Below are 18,723 nucleotides of genomic sequence, written 5' to 3' on the forward strand. Positions count from 1 at the left end.
TACAAAGAGCACAATAACATTACTGTTATTCTCATATAAAACACTATTTTTCAACATAGTCAACAGCATTAGATATGCATTTTCACGAGCAATGGACAAGAACCTGCATGCCATGCTCATAACTATCCACAACAGCAGAGATGACCCACTGTTGCCACTGCTGAAAGTCACTGCCTCATTGTGCTCACATCTACTGTTTAGTCTCCATAAACATTCAACAAATTTCAATGAATGTCAATGGATGCCATTTTTTTCTGCATGGATAAATTCAGTGACACACATTTGCATTATAAGCAATTCCATTTCAGACACCAATTTGTCAGACTGCCCCTCTGCTGCCATCTGTCACATGGCAACAAAATGTGACGGAATATTGGCAGGAAGGTTCAACTTCTACTGCCTTTCCACCAACATCTGCCTCTGACATTATGGGCAAACACAATAAAACATGAGGCATTACTTTCAGAGCAGCTTTCATAAAATATACATTATTACTAATATATAAGTAACATCACATTTAAATTCTTAATATTTTTCTTACAACACTAAAAAAAGGAATGTACACTCAGAAAAAGTCTAGTTGGATATTTAACCATTTTTTTTTGTGAAGCTAACACACCGGTCTGGTTTGAAGGAAGTGTCTGCAAGAGGCCTCAAGGTGTTCGTCAGATATTTTTTGATGAAATGTTACTATTTCTGTACTTCATCCACAAAAACAGTTGTACCCAAATGTATATACTGCCAAAAAGTGATGACATGAGTAAGGAGTAACTGGATGAAGGAAGAGCAACCGGTCTCATTTACTCAGACAGTTTGGCACTGCACGGTCATCAAATTGGAGACAAATGGATGTGATGGACAGACCACTATCTGGATAAGGAATTGGCTGGATGGGCGCACTCAGGGAGTTGCAACGTCTCAATATCCAAAAGGAGACTGGTGATGAGAGGCATTCCTCAGGGATCAGTTCAGGGCCAAGTGCTGTTTAACATCTTTGTAGGTGACATGGACAATGGATTGAGTGCACTCTCAATAAATTTTAGATGTCACCAAGCTGAGTGGTGCAATTGACTCCTTAGAGGGAAGGGATGCCATTCAGAGACCTAGACAGGCTTTAGAGGTGGGCCAATGTCAACTTCCTCAAGTTCAACAAAGCCAAGTGCTAAGTCATGCACCTAGATCAGGGCAATCCCAAGCACAAATATAGGTTGGTAGAGAATGGCTTGAGAGCAGTGCTGAGAAGAAGGATATAGGGCACTCTTTAATGAAATGCTCAACATGAGCTGGCAGTGTGCTCTTGTAGACAAGAAGAGTAACTGCAACCTGGGCTGCATCAAGAGAAGCATGACCAGCAGGTTGAGGGAGGTGATTCTGCCCCTCTGCTCTTGTGATCTGAAGTGCTGTGTCCAGTTCACAAGAAGGACACCAAGCTGTTGGAGCTGGTCCAGAGGAAGGCTACAAAGATGATCAGAGGGCTGGAGCACTTCCCTTACAAGAACAAGATAAGAGTTGGGGCTCTTCAGTCTGGAGAAAAGAAGGATCCAGGGGGACCATATAGTGGCTTTCCAGTACCTGATGGGGGCCTACAGGAGAGCTGGGGAGGTACCTTTTATAAGGACATGTAGTGACAGGACAACTGGAAATGGATTTAAATTGGAAGAGGGAAGATTTAGACTAGATATTAGGAAGAAATTATCCACTGCGATGGTGGTGAGACACTGGATCAGGTTGTCCAGCCAGGCTGTGAATGTCCCCTCCCTGAAGACATCTAAGGCCAGGCTGGATGTGGCTTTGAGCAACCTAGTGGGAGGTGGCCCAGCCTATAGCAGAGGGGTTGGAACTAGATGAGCTTACATGTTCCTTCCAACCCAAACGATTCTATGATTCTATGAAAGTCTGGTAAAGGGACATGGTCAGATTTTTTGGTTGAATATCTGGTAGCAACTCTGTATACTCCATTCAAAAATTTGCAGGTAATGCATTTATATCAACTGAAAATGGTGTTGTAAACATAAATCAGTGAAATATTTTTTTTGTACTGTACTCTCCTGCACACATGAAATACACACAAAACAGGCCATCTTCACTAAGCAGCTCTGGGTCATATAACATGCTAAATAAAATTACTGAAAGTTTCAATAAAGGTATAATCACATATTTAAATAAATACCATGTAAAGACAGCTGTTTGCTCATGGAACAGTCTCCAACAACAATACGAGCATTAGAAGAGTTAGACTGTTAGATGGGTCCTAGTAGCAGCTGTGGGGTGAAAAGAGAATGACCCATACATAATACAGCATTCTGTGAAGAACCAAAGGAGCACAGAGGACGGTCTCCATGCACTCCATCCTTCTCCCTCTTCACATACATGGTGCAGATTCTCTAACAAGTGGGCATCTGTAACATGTATTGTCAAGGGACATTGTTACAAGGGCAGCAGTCTGCTCTCTGCTTGCTGGAAGGAAACTTTGAATGACAAATGCTTTTCTGCACATGAATTAGCACAAAATTACCCCAAATCTTTGTGCTTTCATATAGATGAAAACTCAGATGAGAAATGTACTCCAGTCAAGGCAAGTCTGAAGAAATTCAGATATAAATATTTCATTTATTTCAGTTACATTCAAATATTGCCAACAGCATGACCTTTACTTCTGCAATAAGGCTTTATAAACGTTTGCTCATAAACAAAAATTGGGCATATGACTTTATCATCAAAAACATAGAGTGATGTAGAATGATGATTTTTATACTGGACACATTTTTGTTATTGGATTCTCTGGGTAATTAGTTATTATATCCTGATGTATACAATAATGAACCTCCTAAACGAATACAGGGCATGTACTTAACTCATCTGACAGCATAATTGCCACTAGAAGTTATGAAAAAAGCAAAATCTTATGCTCCCATTTGAAACAACATTTGTAAGAATGTTGCCTAAATGCTCATTATTTTCAGAAATTTTAGTGTTGACTGTTTCAAATTGTTTGTTTCTAATAAAATTAATTAAAATGTGTATTTACAGAAAACAGCAAGTGATAGGCATTTAATATATTGTAATGAACATGTTAGCAATGTATCAAAAAGAATGTGTGAAAATAAGATATACATATACATGCTATATTATGTACTCCTGAATCTCATTCTATCTATGCACAAAATCTAATCAAACTATCTGATGTAACATAAATGATCTTTTGTTGTTAATTTTGTCATCTGAGCTATTACCAACAAGTACTCCATGTTCTTTCTGGTCCTGTTCTTCACTGTCCATTCTGTTCTTCTTATGCCACACTCCTGTATCATTGTCCTCTCTCTTTGTTTAACTTTCTTATAGTTGTAACTTTGGTAGGTAAGAGCTTTTATTTTATATTGTTATAGCAGCTTTTACAGAATAGGTATAACTGGATGTTTGAGTACCACTGTAGGTTGCAATATATGGATGTATTTTATTGTTTCACACTGGAAAAAAATGGAGTGAGTTACATACATTCCTTTGTCATTTGTAATAAACACTTCAAAACTAGGTGGAAACTGGGAGTAGTAGTATTCTTTATTCTATAATGAGTGAAAGGAGACACTCGGTGTTTCTATTATCTGCAACAACTGTAAAAAATTTACTTGTTCTGTGTACTGATCTGCCTCTATTCGCAGTTTTCTTGCGCATACAGTGATGCACATGAAGAGTTTGAAGGCCGGATTTCTTGGGTTTCTGTAGCACTAAAAAATCTAGCAATAACATCTCCATGTCTTTACCAATCTTACTAATTTTCCTATTACAAATGTTCCATTTAGTATGAATAATCAAATATATGTCATAATGAGGGAAATTACAAAGGAAAGTAAGATTTTACTTACTGACTCATCTGCAGTGGTACACTGCCTTTGACAGTCAGCATTACTAGTATCTCTAGTAGCAGTTAAAAAGTACATGAATGGAAAAAAAATGATGAACAGCAAATAACTTTGTCTCTATTGATGTGAATTAACTTCAAAGAGTTGATTGATCACAGCTTCTACACTCTCCTGAGCAATTTAGAAATAAATCAACCAGAAAGCATCCCTGTTTTGTCCTTCAGTTATTCATTTATTTATTTGAGGCTCTGGATCATACAGTGCAATTCAGTAATAATGTAGGTACTTCTTTTTAGGAAACACTGGTCTTCAGATGCTGATTGTTCAACAATTCATTCCAGTTCATGAAAGTACGAGTAATAGGGAGTCTCCTTCGCAGATTTTTCCTCCATGCATGCTCTGACAAGGCCTGGATGTTTTGCAGAATGGCAGCATGAATCTTGTTGTCTTCGGCTTTCACAAACTTCACGAAATCTGTGACAAACTGATTTAGGTCTATCACATGCAGAGACTCACTTACAGACTTTTTGACAGTTACATGAAAGTTAGCATCTCTGAAGTAGTGTAGCTGGAGAACAAATATCCCTGTAACGCGGGTCATAAATGGAGTCAGAGCAAAAGTCCAGTCAGACTTCCAAAGGCTGTTCCAGTGTTTTGAAGGTTGGTACTGATGAGCCTCAATGCAGGCCACTAATATCGGACTCTTCCCCAGGCTTTTTTTGAACACACAGCAGTTCCCTACAGGAAAATGGCAGTTTACGTAGACATTCAAGCCTTTGTGGAGGGCTCCTCTCCACAGCTCCCCCTCATCTAGCATTACTCTATGCAAATGGGTGTTGCTGGTTACCCCACTCAAATGGTCAATCTCAAAGGAGAATTTGTCTTGGGGGTAAAAAAAGCGGTTTCCGCCTAAGTCATTGTACTGAGTCAGTAGCACAGTGCTCCCATTTACAAGGACAGGGGTGAAATTGCTCTTATTGTGACGAGCCCCAGCGCGGGCAGCCTCCTGCTTCACCAGTTCATCATCTTGGAGCAGATCACAGAGATCTTGGACAATCTGCCTGAACTCCCCTGGAGGGGACTGGTGCAGCAGTCTGCAGATGAGGGACACCTTCTCTGACTCAGGCAGCCCCTGCCCCACACTCATGATTGAGGTCAGGGCTAAGAGAAAGATGGAAGATGACAGGCGAGAGGAGGAGATGCTGAGGGAACAGCCACAAGATAGTTCGGAGATGGGAGCAGTTGTGAGTTCCAGAACTCCACAGTTTGTGACCTCACATATCTGGAGCTAGTGCCAGTGGGGTCTGAGTGTGGGGAAGGCACCAAAAGGGTGCTGGACCCCCAGCAGAGGAGCTGGGGTGTGAAGGAAAGGAAAAGGCCCCACTGGGAGCTGGAGCATTCTGAGATGATGACCTGCCACATGCTAGAAATGCCATGAAAGTGAAGAAAAAGGAGCTCGCAACGTGGAGCCACCATGGAGGAGAAAAGATATCCCCCTCCACCTCCCTCAGCTTTGCCTCCTCTTCCTCCCCATCCTCCTCCTCCTCTTGGCCTTCTCTATGACACCTGCTATTGTGTGATATTTTCCTGCACATGAATCTGTCCTGAGGCCTAGGCCAGACTTGGTCCTGCATGGGACCACGTGGCTGGAGTGCAAGACGACCTAAGCCTGCAGGATGGTCTGCTCAAGGTGTGCTAGCCTGGGCTGGTTAGGCCAGTGGGGTGGGCACAGCGCCTCACTGCTGCTCCTCGTGGACACTCCTTTTCCTGTGGTCCCTCCTCTCTCTCTCTGTTTCTCCCTTCTCTCCCTCTCAGGCCTTTCTTCCCCTGACTACTCTTCATCGTCCTGCACACTCTCCCTGTATCTTTCTCTGTCTCTTTTCTGTACCCTTTTGCCTCCATGTTTTACTGAGTGCAGAGCACAAATGTATTTCTGTGCTCCTCATAGCCTGCTGTATGAAGTCAGAAAACAAGGGGTTTGACTATATGAAGAAAAACATACAAGCACTTTAGGTTTAAAATATTAATTGCCTCACCTTATTGAAACAATGGCAGAGGTCAGACTTTTCCTTAACTTGGTCTCTTATACATGGTTTTTGAGCATCATTCAGAATGACTTCATGAATGGGAAGATTGATTTAGATGCCACTGTTAAACTACTTGAAAAAATGCATGTGCCTTTTGATCCTGCCCACGTGAAACATGTTTTCAAGGTGAGGAATATGTAGATTCAGCGATCACATACATTTAGAAGGTCAGTTACATAAGGGTATTATATAAGCTGTGATTTTAAATATATTTTTTTTATTATTTTGTGTGTGTGTGAAATTAGTTTCATGCTCACAAAGTGTGCAAAATCAGCAAATAATCTGCCATATCCAGATCTTTTGTTTCTGTGTAAAACAGATAACCGAGTGGTTGCATGACCACTACCATCTCTTCACCACAGTAAAATGGTCTTGAGTGATAAAAATAAATAAATATATAGACCCCAATTCCCAACTGTATTGTAACAAGGCCTCACCAGAGAACAATGTAAATATTCTGACTTCATTCCATGGAGCTGCTTTTGTGATTGAGATAATGAGTGCAGACATGCCTGGCTAATGCTGCTCAGAGCCATTAGAGAGATTGCTATCAATCCTGTTGCCTAAAGAACAGTATGAAGGCATCTGATCTGTTCCAGCTTCAAGTCAACATAAATCCAGCACACTTACTTAGTCAGTTTTCCACCTCTCTTCTGAAACATTTAAGATATGCTTGGATACCCCATACATCCATAGCACTCTCGCTCCTGGGGAAGGATGTGGCCTTGAGATACAGCAACGTTGAAGAGTTTTCTACTTATGAAAAATCAAACAGCTAGAAATCAGCCTTAATAATAGGGTAATTTAATTTAGGCTCTCATATGATGATCAGGTTCATGTATTCCCACTGAGAAAAAAATGTAAAATTGAGTGCCTTTGGATGCATTGGGATTTCATGTTCCTCAGCTGCATCCTATTAAATCAAAAGCTACACAGATTTTCATTTTATCTCTTTTATTTTATTTTATTTTATTTTATTTTATTTTATTTTATTTTATTTTGTTTATATATTTTTTCCTTGAACCAAAATAGCCATTTGGTAAAGATATTTTCCTAAGGAAATGAAACGTGACTATTACTATATATGATTTTTATGTGACAGTTTGGTAACCAGTTTTCTAATTCTGTCCAGATTTGATAGAGGAGAATTAGCTTTGGGAATTCCAAAAGTTTTAGGTCTTGTCATACTACAGGGAAGGCAGGGAGAAGGAAAGCACTCGTGTTTCCTCATTCCATCTTGTTCTGTTGTTCTCTCTAGCCCAGGTGAACTGTGAGCACAGTCCTTGCTAAACATGGGGTTGTGCCTGTGATTTTTGAATTTTTCACTGCATTGAGACAACTTCTAAATTTGAGGAGTTGATGAGAACTTGAAACTATTTCTCATAGTTGTATGTTATTTTCCACCAGGAATCCACCTGATTTCTGACAGAAATCCAAGATATTTGATGAACTGTGGGTGGTGAATAATTATTTGGGGAAGTGGTCTGAACAGAACACGCCTGATTTAGCTACAGATACTCAAAAGTGTATACTCAACATATAATGTGTTTGACAGTCTGATCTAGTTGTTCTTAGCACTGCTATGCGGTATTCCCTTTTTGAGATATTTGCTTATTTTCAATATTTATGGAGCTCTAATTGTTCATCGCTCTAACGGGGCGTAACTTGCAAAACAGTCTGGAAGGAATTTTTTCTGCCATCATTTTCACTAACTATTCATTGATAATCAAATGACTATACATAGCAAAAATCTATTCTGTAAGAAACAGTTTTTAAAGTGTAATCTACTACATTTTATTTTCTCTTTATATTTACTTTACTGCAATGCTCCTTGGGGCAATATCAGAATTATGAACATAAAGATTTTAAAGGAATAATAAATGTTAATACACTTCTCAGAACTAAACCTTAGTCAAGATATTGACTTTCTGAAAAGATGTGATATGTCTTAATGAAAATAATAATAATAAAAATCTGCCAATAAAAATTTTATAACAGTCTGTTTTTTTTTTTTTTTTTAATATATATATTTTGATGAGATATTTGCTCTTTAATTTCAAAAATACTCCTGGGTAATGTATTTATCTATCTTTCAGAACAGGACAATGAAATAGAAAACCTAATTTTCTGGACAGTTTCACTTTGTGCCAATAGCTGAGAGAAGGTCTCCTGAGCCCTCATAGATGCTTAATTTCTAAATGAGTTGGTATTTCCTTTTTCTGATGAACAGTTATAAGTAAATTCGCAGTTTCCTTAAAGTTGTTAAAAAAAACAGTTCAATGATACGAACCCAAGACTTTTTCAAGCAGCAATAAAGAGCATATTATTAGTTTTCTACTGTATGATTATCTTGCTGCTTAGTTTTATCAAAAGCGATTGTTACCGTTTTTTTCTGATTGTTTACAGAGCAAATACTTCACTACTGCTATGTAAAATTTTTGAACCTTTTACTTGTATTGTGTTTTTTGTTGTTCTGCTTCCACAGACATCTCTTAGTGGGAACTTTACTAAGTCGGAATAAACTGGCATGTAGCACCGGGCCTTTAGATTCTATGGTGTCTCTTCAAAACTAGTCTAATTAGTCTAATTAGTAGTAATCAGAAGCTTTCATCAAACAGCAGCCGGAGCTTAAGTTAGACAGTTAATATGTATGGACACTTCTGAGGAGGCTCTGCAAATCATAGTAGCTGTCATCATTAGGTGGTGAAATCCAACCTCCTTTGTAGTCTCATTTGAAGGAGAGAAAAGTTACAAATTTTAATTAGCATACAGTGGTAAAAAATCAATTATTTGCCATTTGTGTATGATTTTGGATATTTTTTGGAGTAAATTTTCAATTTGCATTAATACCAATACAATTTACCAATTAATAACTATTAATAACAACACAATAGCAAATTTAACAAATGCAAGTTAAACTGATGTAAATGTATTTCATATGCACAGCTACATATTTTGTTAGAAATTTTTAGAGGATAGATAACATGAAATGCTTCTTCATTTTTCAGATCACAACTTGATGTGTATTCAATGTAAAGTTTAAATACTGTACTTACAATTTCGTTCAAGTTGCTGTGACAGAGGTATTATATTAAGCATATTTTTCACTCAACATTCTTTACGCTGCATATTAATTGTAATGCATAGCATTTTAGTGCAGACTTATATTTTAATATCGCGTGTATTATATAGGAATTTCTTTTAGTTGCTTAGATGCTGTGTCATATGGTACATTTTAATTTGTACAAAACACTTTTAACACAAAGACAACTCTAAACATTGCATATAGAAGAACATCATTTGATAATGTATTGTAGTCACTTGCCTTAAGCTTTCTCTCTTGTTCTAGTTCTTATAATATTACAATAGACTGGTTTATCTGTATCTTTTTGTTATTGTATATTGTTGTGTTGACTTTTTTGTTTTCAGAAAACAGTTGACAAGCAGAAGATAGCTACGATTAACATGGAAGACTTCAGAGCAATTTATCGAGCTATTGTACACAGAACTGAATTTCATGAAATTTTCTGTGCTTACTCTCAAAACCGCAAAGATCTTGCTGACACCGAGCTCATTGAATTTCTCAAAAAAGAACAATTTATAACTGAAGGTACTGCAACAACTGCCTTAGAAGTCATTTTGAAGTATGAACCCATTGATGAAGGTATGTGTAGTTGAAGCATTTCATTTCTATCTCTTATTTTTGTGCTTTTCATAGACAGTTTATACTGTTGAATACTCATCTGACTATGCAAACTGGGCATTTAAAATGTATTATAATACTGTTATATAATATTATTTGTAAGCACATGTAGCAAATATATTTTTTTTTCAGTTCAGGTTTTGGAATATTATAAATATGATAATATTAGAAACTATTAATAAAGCACAGTATATTTACTCAGCAAAAGGACATGAGCAGCTCAGTCGTTAACCCTTGTTGCAACACACTGGTCAAAAATATAGGTGTAGACTGCTTCAAATAAAATGTAATTTTCATAGAGTAGGGAAGCTGCACTAAATTTTTTAATGCCTGCTGTAACATGTGTATGAGCATTACTAGGAAGCCAGATGGATTCTTTAGTGACAACCATTTAGTTTAATTAATTAGAGGAATACAAGTGCTGGACTCTAGAAATAAAAAAATACAAATAATATTTCAGTAGCAAGCTGTCTGCAGTGATACATGGCAAAAAGTTTAGCTGTAGAAGTAATCTAATGCAGTGGTTTCACAGAAGTAAGGCTGAAATCCTGAACAGTTACCCTGCTTTGCTGTCAGCTGGGTATAGTTGGTAAAAATATGAGGGATGCATTAAAGCAGTCTTGCAAATGTGGTGAACTTAAACAATGCTGACAGACTGATAGTCTGTCAGCTAAGCCACCTACCCCATTCAACAGCAGGACGACATATTTTTAAAAACGGGCAGTGCAGCAATAAAAGTGCTTCATGTTCCCACTGAACTCCCAAGACAGTTTCAAATTGAGTTGAATTTTAGCTTCCCTAACACCATTTCTGCATACCCAAACTACATTTCTTTATTCCTCCCCTGTAGCTTCCAACACTTTGAGTTTTATAGTGATTTTTTTTTTTTTTTTAAATGCTATTTCACTTCTAATATTCTCAGCAAATCCATGACACTTCTTGTGGTGTGGTGGAAGGAAGCTATCTAAGCAGCTAGTACTAATAATTCAGACTAGAATTTGATACTCAAGCTAGGCACTTCCAGATATCAGTAATATTTTGCAGTATATTTTCCCTTTCTGAATCAGTAGAAATGTGAGATGAGTGATTTGTTAGATCTGTAACACGTGTGATTTCCAGCTATTGATGGATGCTTCAAGTTGTGCTGTTACATTTCTGCTGTTACTCTGAACGTAACCAGAGATGAAATTTGCTAGTAAGCTGAAAAAAGGAAATCAGGCCTAAATACATTTTAATGGAAACTTTCTTTGTTCAGAAGAAGACAAATATTGAATTTTTAACAGTGTTTGTTTCCTTTGGTTCCCATTGTTTCATACTGAGTAAGGAAAACTTAAAAATAAATTCAAGAAGGGGAAAATCTTCCTTTTGAGAAAAGGACTCTGGAATGTCTATGCAGATCATACCCATTGTTGTGGGAAAAGCTGTATCATGCTTTCAATCAGAAGCAAAAGGCATTTGGTGTTTCACTAAGCCACTCACTGTCCAGCAGTGGTTACAAAATCTTCCTTTTGTCATTAACTGTAGAGGCTATGCTTCAAATTAGAACAAATTTCATTAAATATATCCTACTCTTTCTGAAAATTTGTCTTTCCTAAGTAAGTACATAAGTTGCCTGTTTAAGAGTTTGTTTTGAATGATTTACTAGAAAGTTAATAGCTATAAAGTGGTTAAAAGAATAAGAATCTTTACTCAGTTCGCAAATACAGTTGTAAATATCAAGTGTTTTTTTTTTTTTTTTTTTTTTTCCCCCTTTAATTTCTGGTTTACATTAGAGATTTTAGCCAAATTTATGATTTTTCTTCATCTGTGAAAAAATTGTTTACCCTGTTATTGGAAATAATACTGCTGAATGAAATGCTGTCTTGCTCATACTGCTTTGACTGGACAAATACTCCCACTCAAACATATTTAGTAGAAAGTTCTAGATATGATTGACATGCTAGTTGATTCATATGGTGTCGTGATATACCTTTCTGTGCAACTGTCATTCTGAATATGATGTAGTGTACCCTTCGTCAAGATGATCTGTAGACTCATCTGCCAGCCTTGTCCTGTATTTTACAAAAAGAGAAAAGGGCAGATTTTGACACTTGATTGACTGGTTTGCTAATAGTAACAGCCATTATCTGATAAACTTAGTATCACTGATATGTGAAGATGATGATAAAAGCAGTAACTGGATATGTACAACATTGATAAGTCAATTGTTAACATTTTGTCCATTGATAACATTTGTGTCCACAGAGAGACAACTTTTCAATCCCACTGTGTCGTAATTCTAAATTAGCTCTATGCAGATGCTGTAGTTTGTTCAGAAACAGTACAGAATACATTTCTCTTCCATTTTTATTATACAATTTAAATTTCTAATGACAAAATGCTGCATTAACAGATTTGTGAGTCTGTATGCTAATGTTTGTGATCATAGAATTGGTTAACATGTGAATCACCTGACAGTTGCCTCTTACTAATGCTGAAATGTCAATTTTGGTGCATACAAACATTCAGATATCTCTCCATTCCATTCCTAATTTCATATAGAACTCTTGACTCATTAAGTGATATTAAAGGAACCATGATATGCCAACCGAATGGCCAAAGGAACTTTATATTTTTACAATTTAGTATAGGGGATTTATTATTATTATTTGTTTCTCAAAATTCATATTTGCATGGATTTGATCTGAGACTCATAGCACTCATATTTGCAGAGTGGTACCATTCAAAGTCTCTGTTCCCATCTGTATATTTTCCTGTAAGTCAGTATAAAAACTGTTCAAAATGCATAATCCTACTTTGAAAATCTTGCTTTCGTGCTTGCATGTGCCATCTACACTCTATATAAACACTATATTTTAGATAGATTTGTCCAACAATTTATGAAAGCTTAATTTCATTATTACTTTCCACAAAGAGGTTCTAAATTAAGAAAGTAGGAGGAGATGAACTCTAAAAAATGTAGGCATTTAATATAATATGTCTTTCAAAAAAATGGCAATTTTCCTCAATTAGACTGACAATGAGAGAAAAACTTTTTTTTTTTTTTTTTTTTTTTACAACAATTACCACTGGAAAAAAGAATATTAGTAATAAATTGTGTTTCAGACTATCTGAAAAGTGAGGGCAAGAAAAAAGCATTGAATTTTGTAAACAAGAAGAAACTACAAGAAGACAGAAATCTTCCCTTGCTTTCACATTTTATTTCTGCATCAAATGGATATGTGTTTACTAAATACTGCTAATGGAGAAAAAGATTGAGGTTCCTCTAGGGAGATGCATAAGACCTTGATGAAAGCATCTTTTCCCCATAGGATGCTTATGAAGATGTATTCCCATTTCTTTTAATACAGAAAAAGAAAGTATCTGTTAAGGACCGGAAAATAGTATGGTTGTGCTGTTTATCAGAATTTAAAAAGAACTGCACTTGCATTCTTAACCAATTTTGGTATCTTCATCAGACAAAGATAAGAGCGGGTTCCAATGAAACCCAATAGGTTTCCTTCACTGTTAAGAGAGTTATGAACCAATATCATGAACGAACAGTAGGAATAACAATTTAAGCCTTCTTCTATCTTAGATTCTAAAAACTGTGACCTTTTTTTACTAAACAGGAGGTCTTCTATGAAAAATTATTTCAGCAGATGGTATGCTGTTTATGACCATGTGATGCTGTTTTGCATGTATGCTGACAGAACTGTTAGTGCACTTTTCTACTGATTACCAGTTTTGATTTACAAAGTTGCAATGAATTTTGATAGTTCTCCAGAAAAAGAACCTTAGTTGTATGCAGGTCAAATATAGCAGCTCTAGGTCTCTGAGAAAAGAGCTGTAAATGAATGCAATGCAAGGCCCCATAGTAAGCTATATAGAGACACATAATTTTTTTCCAGTGATGAGAAAAATGAAATGAACTCTGAAGCCAAAGAGCTTATATCCTGGCTATCAAAGTAATACATATTTACCGTACAAAGTAATGTTTCTAGTTTAAAGGGACTAATCGATGAGTGCAATTATATAAACATATGTTCTCTTCAGGAAAAAACTACAACCATCTCTTATTTATTTATGTAAATAAGCCAAAATAATAAGTATTATAAATATTATTAATAAGTAAGCCAAAATAATATAAAAAATAGCAAAGTAATTTGGAAACTCCATGTTACTGTTAGCATAAAGTACTGTCTGATTACTTATTGCTTAAGCATCACTATCTAACTATGGTGACAAAAATAAGGTTATTTTGCAGTCAGAACTGGGAAAAATCCCTGACTAATTCAAACTAGGTTGTGTTTTGAATCAAAACAGACATCTGAGATTATATCATTTGCAAAATAGTTACATTTGAAGCATGACATTAGAGCAACAGTTGGCAATATAATGGATCTGTTTGTCATTAATTCAGTTAAATAACAAAACAAATGGGATGACTATCACTGGTATGAAGGCAATTAGCATGATTTGTTATAGAAGCAGTAATATAATAAGCTTGATTTCAAATTCATCCTTGCAGGCAGTAATTTATGTTGTTAAGATGATATTTTTTATTTCAAATACTTCTAATCAAATAATCATTTTATCATTAGCTATTTGGGATTTTCCACCATTTAAGATGTTCGATGTTAGGAATCACAGTTTCTGCAAGATTATTCTGACAGTCTCTCAATGACATATTTGAGAAAAAATCCATTATTTTCTACTGAGAAAAAATCTCTTTGTGCACTGACCGGCACATTACTTTCCAAAACTAAACAACAGCACATATTTTACTTTATATTTAATTAGGAGAGTTGCAAATGTTTTTTTTTTTTTGTGTGTGTGTGTTTTTTCTTTCTCCTAAAATCCACAGAACTATGAAAGCACAAAAACACACTAATTTTCTCTCATAATTTAGAACCGCATCAACTCCAGAACTGTACAGATATGACATTTATGTTCATATTGCTTTTTATGAATTAAAAAATTGCAGGGAAGTGTTATGCTGTAAAACATTTATCCATATTCTGAATTGTTTACTAAAAATAATGAAAAATACACAGATATAGCTATCAGCTTAACTTCGCACCAGAATTTTTTTTCGTTTCTTTTTTTTGTTGTTGTTTTTGAACAGTCAGGAATAGAAGACAATTGTCATTTGAAGGATTTATAAGGTACCTGAGTTCAGAAGATTGTACAATATTCAGAAAAGAGCACCGGACCGTCTACCAAGATATGAACCACCCATTATGTGACTATTTTATTTCATCTTCTCACAATACCTACTTGGTATCTGACCAGCTAATAGGACCCAGTGATTTAAATGGATATATCAGGTATTTAGAAGTAGTTTTTGTTTGTTTGTTTGTTTGTTTGATGTTTGTTTTTTAACCAATATTGTAAACATTCTTTGGCTTTTTAAATGTAACTCACAGGTAATGCTGCTTAACAATAACCACAGTGGATGAACGTGGGAAACAAGTCTTATTTTTTGTGTGCAGTCTTTTCAATATATTTGCCAAACTACTTGCTCATAGACTGGAAATAATCCATTGTTTCACTTATAGCACATAACATCTACTTCATAGCAAAATAAATCTATAGCATGCAGTACAGTATGTGATTTAATCAGATTTTATTCTCAACATACTGTGAAAAAATTACAAATAAATGTAAAATTCCTGGGCCAGCTCAGTTCTGATCAATATACAGGACGTAAGTGCATGCTGTGTTGCTGTGTGTCAAGGCTGTCTGTGATTAGTGTGTGTTACAATGCAACCAATTTGGAAACAGCAATGAAAAGTGACAGAGGTCTTATGTGGGCATTATAGTAGCCAAGAGAGAGAAGATGTGTTCAGTTCTGCAGCATATGAGTCCAAGAGCAGAAGGAAACAAATATGCCTTATGGCCAAGGTGCATTTAGCAGAAATAAGAAGAGTGGGAGAAAAAGGCTTTTAAATTTGTCATAATTTTGGCTGGGATATTTAAAAGCACTGTGAAATTTTTTGTTTTGGTTGCTCTCTAAATATTCTCTAATGGCTTGCAGTCATCACTAACACTAGTGAATTTAATTCTAGCAGTATTTAAAATTATTTGAGGTAAAAACTGTGTTGCTTAAAGTAATTGCAAGCATGACATTAAACCTTTTAACTTTCTGTTTTTCTATGGTTATTAGAAATGTTAGAAAATATATCTAGATGCATCTTTAAGATATTGTTAACATGTAAAGGACAAGACTTAAATGAAAGAATAAAACAAGGTAAAATAATGTTCATAGAATAGCACTGGAAGGTCAAATGAAGTAACAACAACAACAACAACCTCTCAAGTATTTCTTATTCTATTCTAAGCATACATTTACCAACATTCTGAAGTCTTTTATTTAAAATGTTGACTCTTTTTAAATTTCTTAATGAAGGATATTCATATAATCTGTCTTCCTCCTTAATGCACTAATAAATTTATTACCTAAATGCCTAAGATGAACAGCAGAAAATAGAGCTCTGTCTCATATCTTTATAACTTCCTAGGATTTATCAATTCTGATTATAGACTAGTATTTTTGTATTTTATGTGCTTGTAAGCAGAAATACACTGACATAAAAAGAAATGAGGTATTTTCCTTTTAACTGTAAATTTTGTCCTTTGTTCTTTCAAAGTGCTCTGTTAAAAGGATGCCGTTGTCTCGAAATTGACTGCTGGGATGGCTCAAACAATGATCCTGTTGTATATCATGGTCACACCTTAACAAGCAAACTTACATTTTCTTCTGTAATTCACGCAGTAGACAAGTATGCTTTTGTGGTACGTATATGTATGTTAGTTAAAATGCTATAATGTTTTAATAAAGCCTGTAAATGTGCTGTTTTCTTGAGATTCTCAGGGGTAAAAATCAAAACTGAGAAACTGAGATACCCTTTATAGAATGAGCATCACTAAAATAAATTACGGTGAAAAAGTGTTAAAAATTGAATAAAAAATGATTATTTCTTTATATACTGTCAGTTTAGATACCATCCAAGCAAAGATTTTATTCATTAGCTGATGATTTATGAAAATTTTTTATACAATTGAAATGGGCATGTCTCCTTTGAAGCATTCTCCGAAATTTACCAGATTTTCCACATCTCTCTTGAGTACTGTGATAGGTAAAGAATAGTCCAAAGACAATGTTATGACATTATTTTAAAAAATAGCATTGCTTTTTTTTTTGTTTTGTTTTTTTTTTTTGTTTTTAATCTACATAGATTTGTTTCTAACTCCTCTTAATTTCCTGAGGATGATGTTTTTTTTTCTCTTCTTTGGATTTATGTTACTATTTCAACTATTTCCCTTTCTCATAAGTGTTGTGAGCTTTACTATTCTGTAACTAACCTTAAAAAACAAACACATGTTCAAAATATTTTGCAAATAGAATGAAAATATGAATTACTAAGAGGCCTTCTGCAATATATTTTGGGGGATCTTCTTTGTATTACTTAATCATAATAGACTTTAAATTCTATTTTTTAGGCGTCTGATTATCCAGTTGTGCTATCTTTGGAGAATCACTGCAGCCCTAAGCAACAAGAAAGGATGGCAGAGTATTTACTAAGTATTCTAGGTGACAAACTTCTTACTTCAACAATCAGTAAGACGGCGATAACTCAACTACCTTCTCCTGAGGTAATAATATTGTGTTTTGCTCTGTAGAAGTTAGTGAAAAAAAAAAGTTGCCTTTTTTTTTTTTTTTTTAAACTCTTCTGAAACTGCTCAACTGGCATCTGTAGAGACTTCAGATGGTAAAATAGATAAATAAATAAATAAAAAGTTAAGTGAGACAAAATACATGAAAATATTTACTTGAAGAAATAAATCATACAGATTGATGGGAATTTTAGATTACAGGAAAACATTCCAGTACCACGTTGAAGCACGTATTCATAAAATACATAATGAAAATTTTTTTGAGAGAGGTCTTACATGTGGCAGTTCAGACAAATCCAAATTCTGGTGCTTTGTATACATTAAATGTTTTATTTTATTTTATATTTTGAAAAATCTACACTCCTTAAAAACAGATGCTTTTTTCTGTGTTTAGACTACCGCCTTTCTGACATAGAACTGCTTCTTTAGATGAACCACTCTCTGGCAGTTTAATTCACATTAAGTCATAGTCTAAAGAAATTACAGTAATTTCAGTTTTGGTATTCAGTTTTTAATATGCAGTTTTATTCAGTGTTAGAATGGTTCTCAGTGACAAGATGCATTACAGCTGCCCTGTTTTCATATAAAATAAAAAGCAACCTATAAACCTTAGTTAAGTTACTTGTCAAAGATTCTAGAAATTAGTACTGAATCTGAACTCCAAATCTGAAAGCTATGCAAACACCAGGTTTTGGAAATTCAGTGTTGGAATTTGAACGTTATGAACAAATTTTCAGATTTTTCTATAATAAAAAACTTCAAAGTTTCTATTGACCTGTACAGTCAATATTTTGAAATTAAACTGAAATTCTCTCCTCTTCCTTCCCCTCCCTTCTCTGCTCCTGTTCTCAAGTCCATTGTTTGAAAGTTCTAAAAGAGGAAACAAACTCTAAAAATTTTAAAACAAAGTTATGCTTTAAAACAAAAATTGCCTATTTATTGGTGTACCTGTTATCTGGTAATTTAACTTAGTTCCTTAGATTAAAAAAAAAAATCCCAAAGTTTCATGTTGTTTTAGAAATGCAAACCTAAATTTATATATATTTTTTTGGTTGTTGTTGATAAAAGTGTTGATGAAACCATTTCACTGAGTACTGTTACTGCTAAAAACATTTTCTCTTATTCTTTGTTATTTGCCCTTAGGCAGTGTTTCTCAGCTGCTGGCTTGAGACCCCAGGGATATGAAGTCAGAAAAGGAAATTAGATGAGGGTTGAAAATTTTAAAATTCCCATTGTACCAGTCTTTGCACTGAATGTTCTTACAGGAACAAAATATTTTTTAATGTCTTGTAACACAAATAGGTGCGTGCAAAATTGTCATTTGGGCTTTTCACTGACATCAGGGATATTTAAGATCTATTTTCTACACTTCTTTACAGTAACTGAAATGGAATGATGCAAATGCAAGTGTTTT

The 18,723-nt window shown here is 35.0% G+C and overlaps 2 protein-coding genes across 3 annotated transcripts in view; one reads left to right on the forward strand and one right to left on the reverse strand.

Moving 5' to 3' along the window:
* Positions 1-4,071: 4,071 nt before the first annotated feature.
* CAPZA3 (capping actin protein of muscle Z-line subunit alpha 3) lies at positions 4,072-5,116 on the reverse strand. Its single transcript, XM_015867967.3, has one exon. The coding sequence runs from the start codon at positions 5,005-5,007 to the stop codon at positions 4,153-4,155; it is 855 nt and encodes a 284-aa protein (XP_015723453.2). The 5' UTR covers positions 5,008-5,116; the 3' UTR covers positions 4,072-4,152.
* Positions 5,117-5,317: 201 nt separating this feature from the next.
* Positions 5,318-18,723, forward strand: part of PLCZ1 (phospholipase C zeta 1) — a 40,598-nt gene continuing 27,192 nt past the window's right edge. Inside the window, 6 exon segments of one of the 2 annotated variants that reach the window (NM_001323227.1) lie at positions 5,318-5,348; positions 5,950-6,073; positions 9,377-9,611; positions 14,758-14,959; positions 16,283-16,427; positions 17,136-17,288. In NM_001323227.1, coding sequence (NP_001310156.1) covers positions 5,335-5,348; positions 5,950-6,073; positions 9,377-9,611; positions 14,758-14,959; positions 16,283-16,427; positions 17,136-17,288 — 873 coding nt within the window. In that variant the 5' untranslated portion in view covers positions 5,318-5,334. 2 annotated transcript variants of the gene reach the window in all.

Source organism: Coturnix japonica, chromosome 1 (genome assembly GCF_054131305.1).
Source record: "Coturnix japonica strain WE chromosome 1, WE-NBRP24, whole genome shotgun sequence".
Lineage (NCBI taxonomy): Eukaryota > Metazoa > Chordata > Aves > Galliformes > Phasianidae > Coturnix > Coturnix japonica.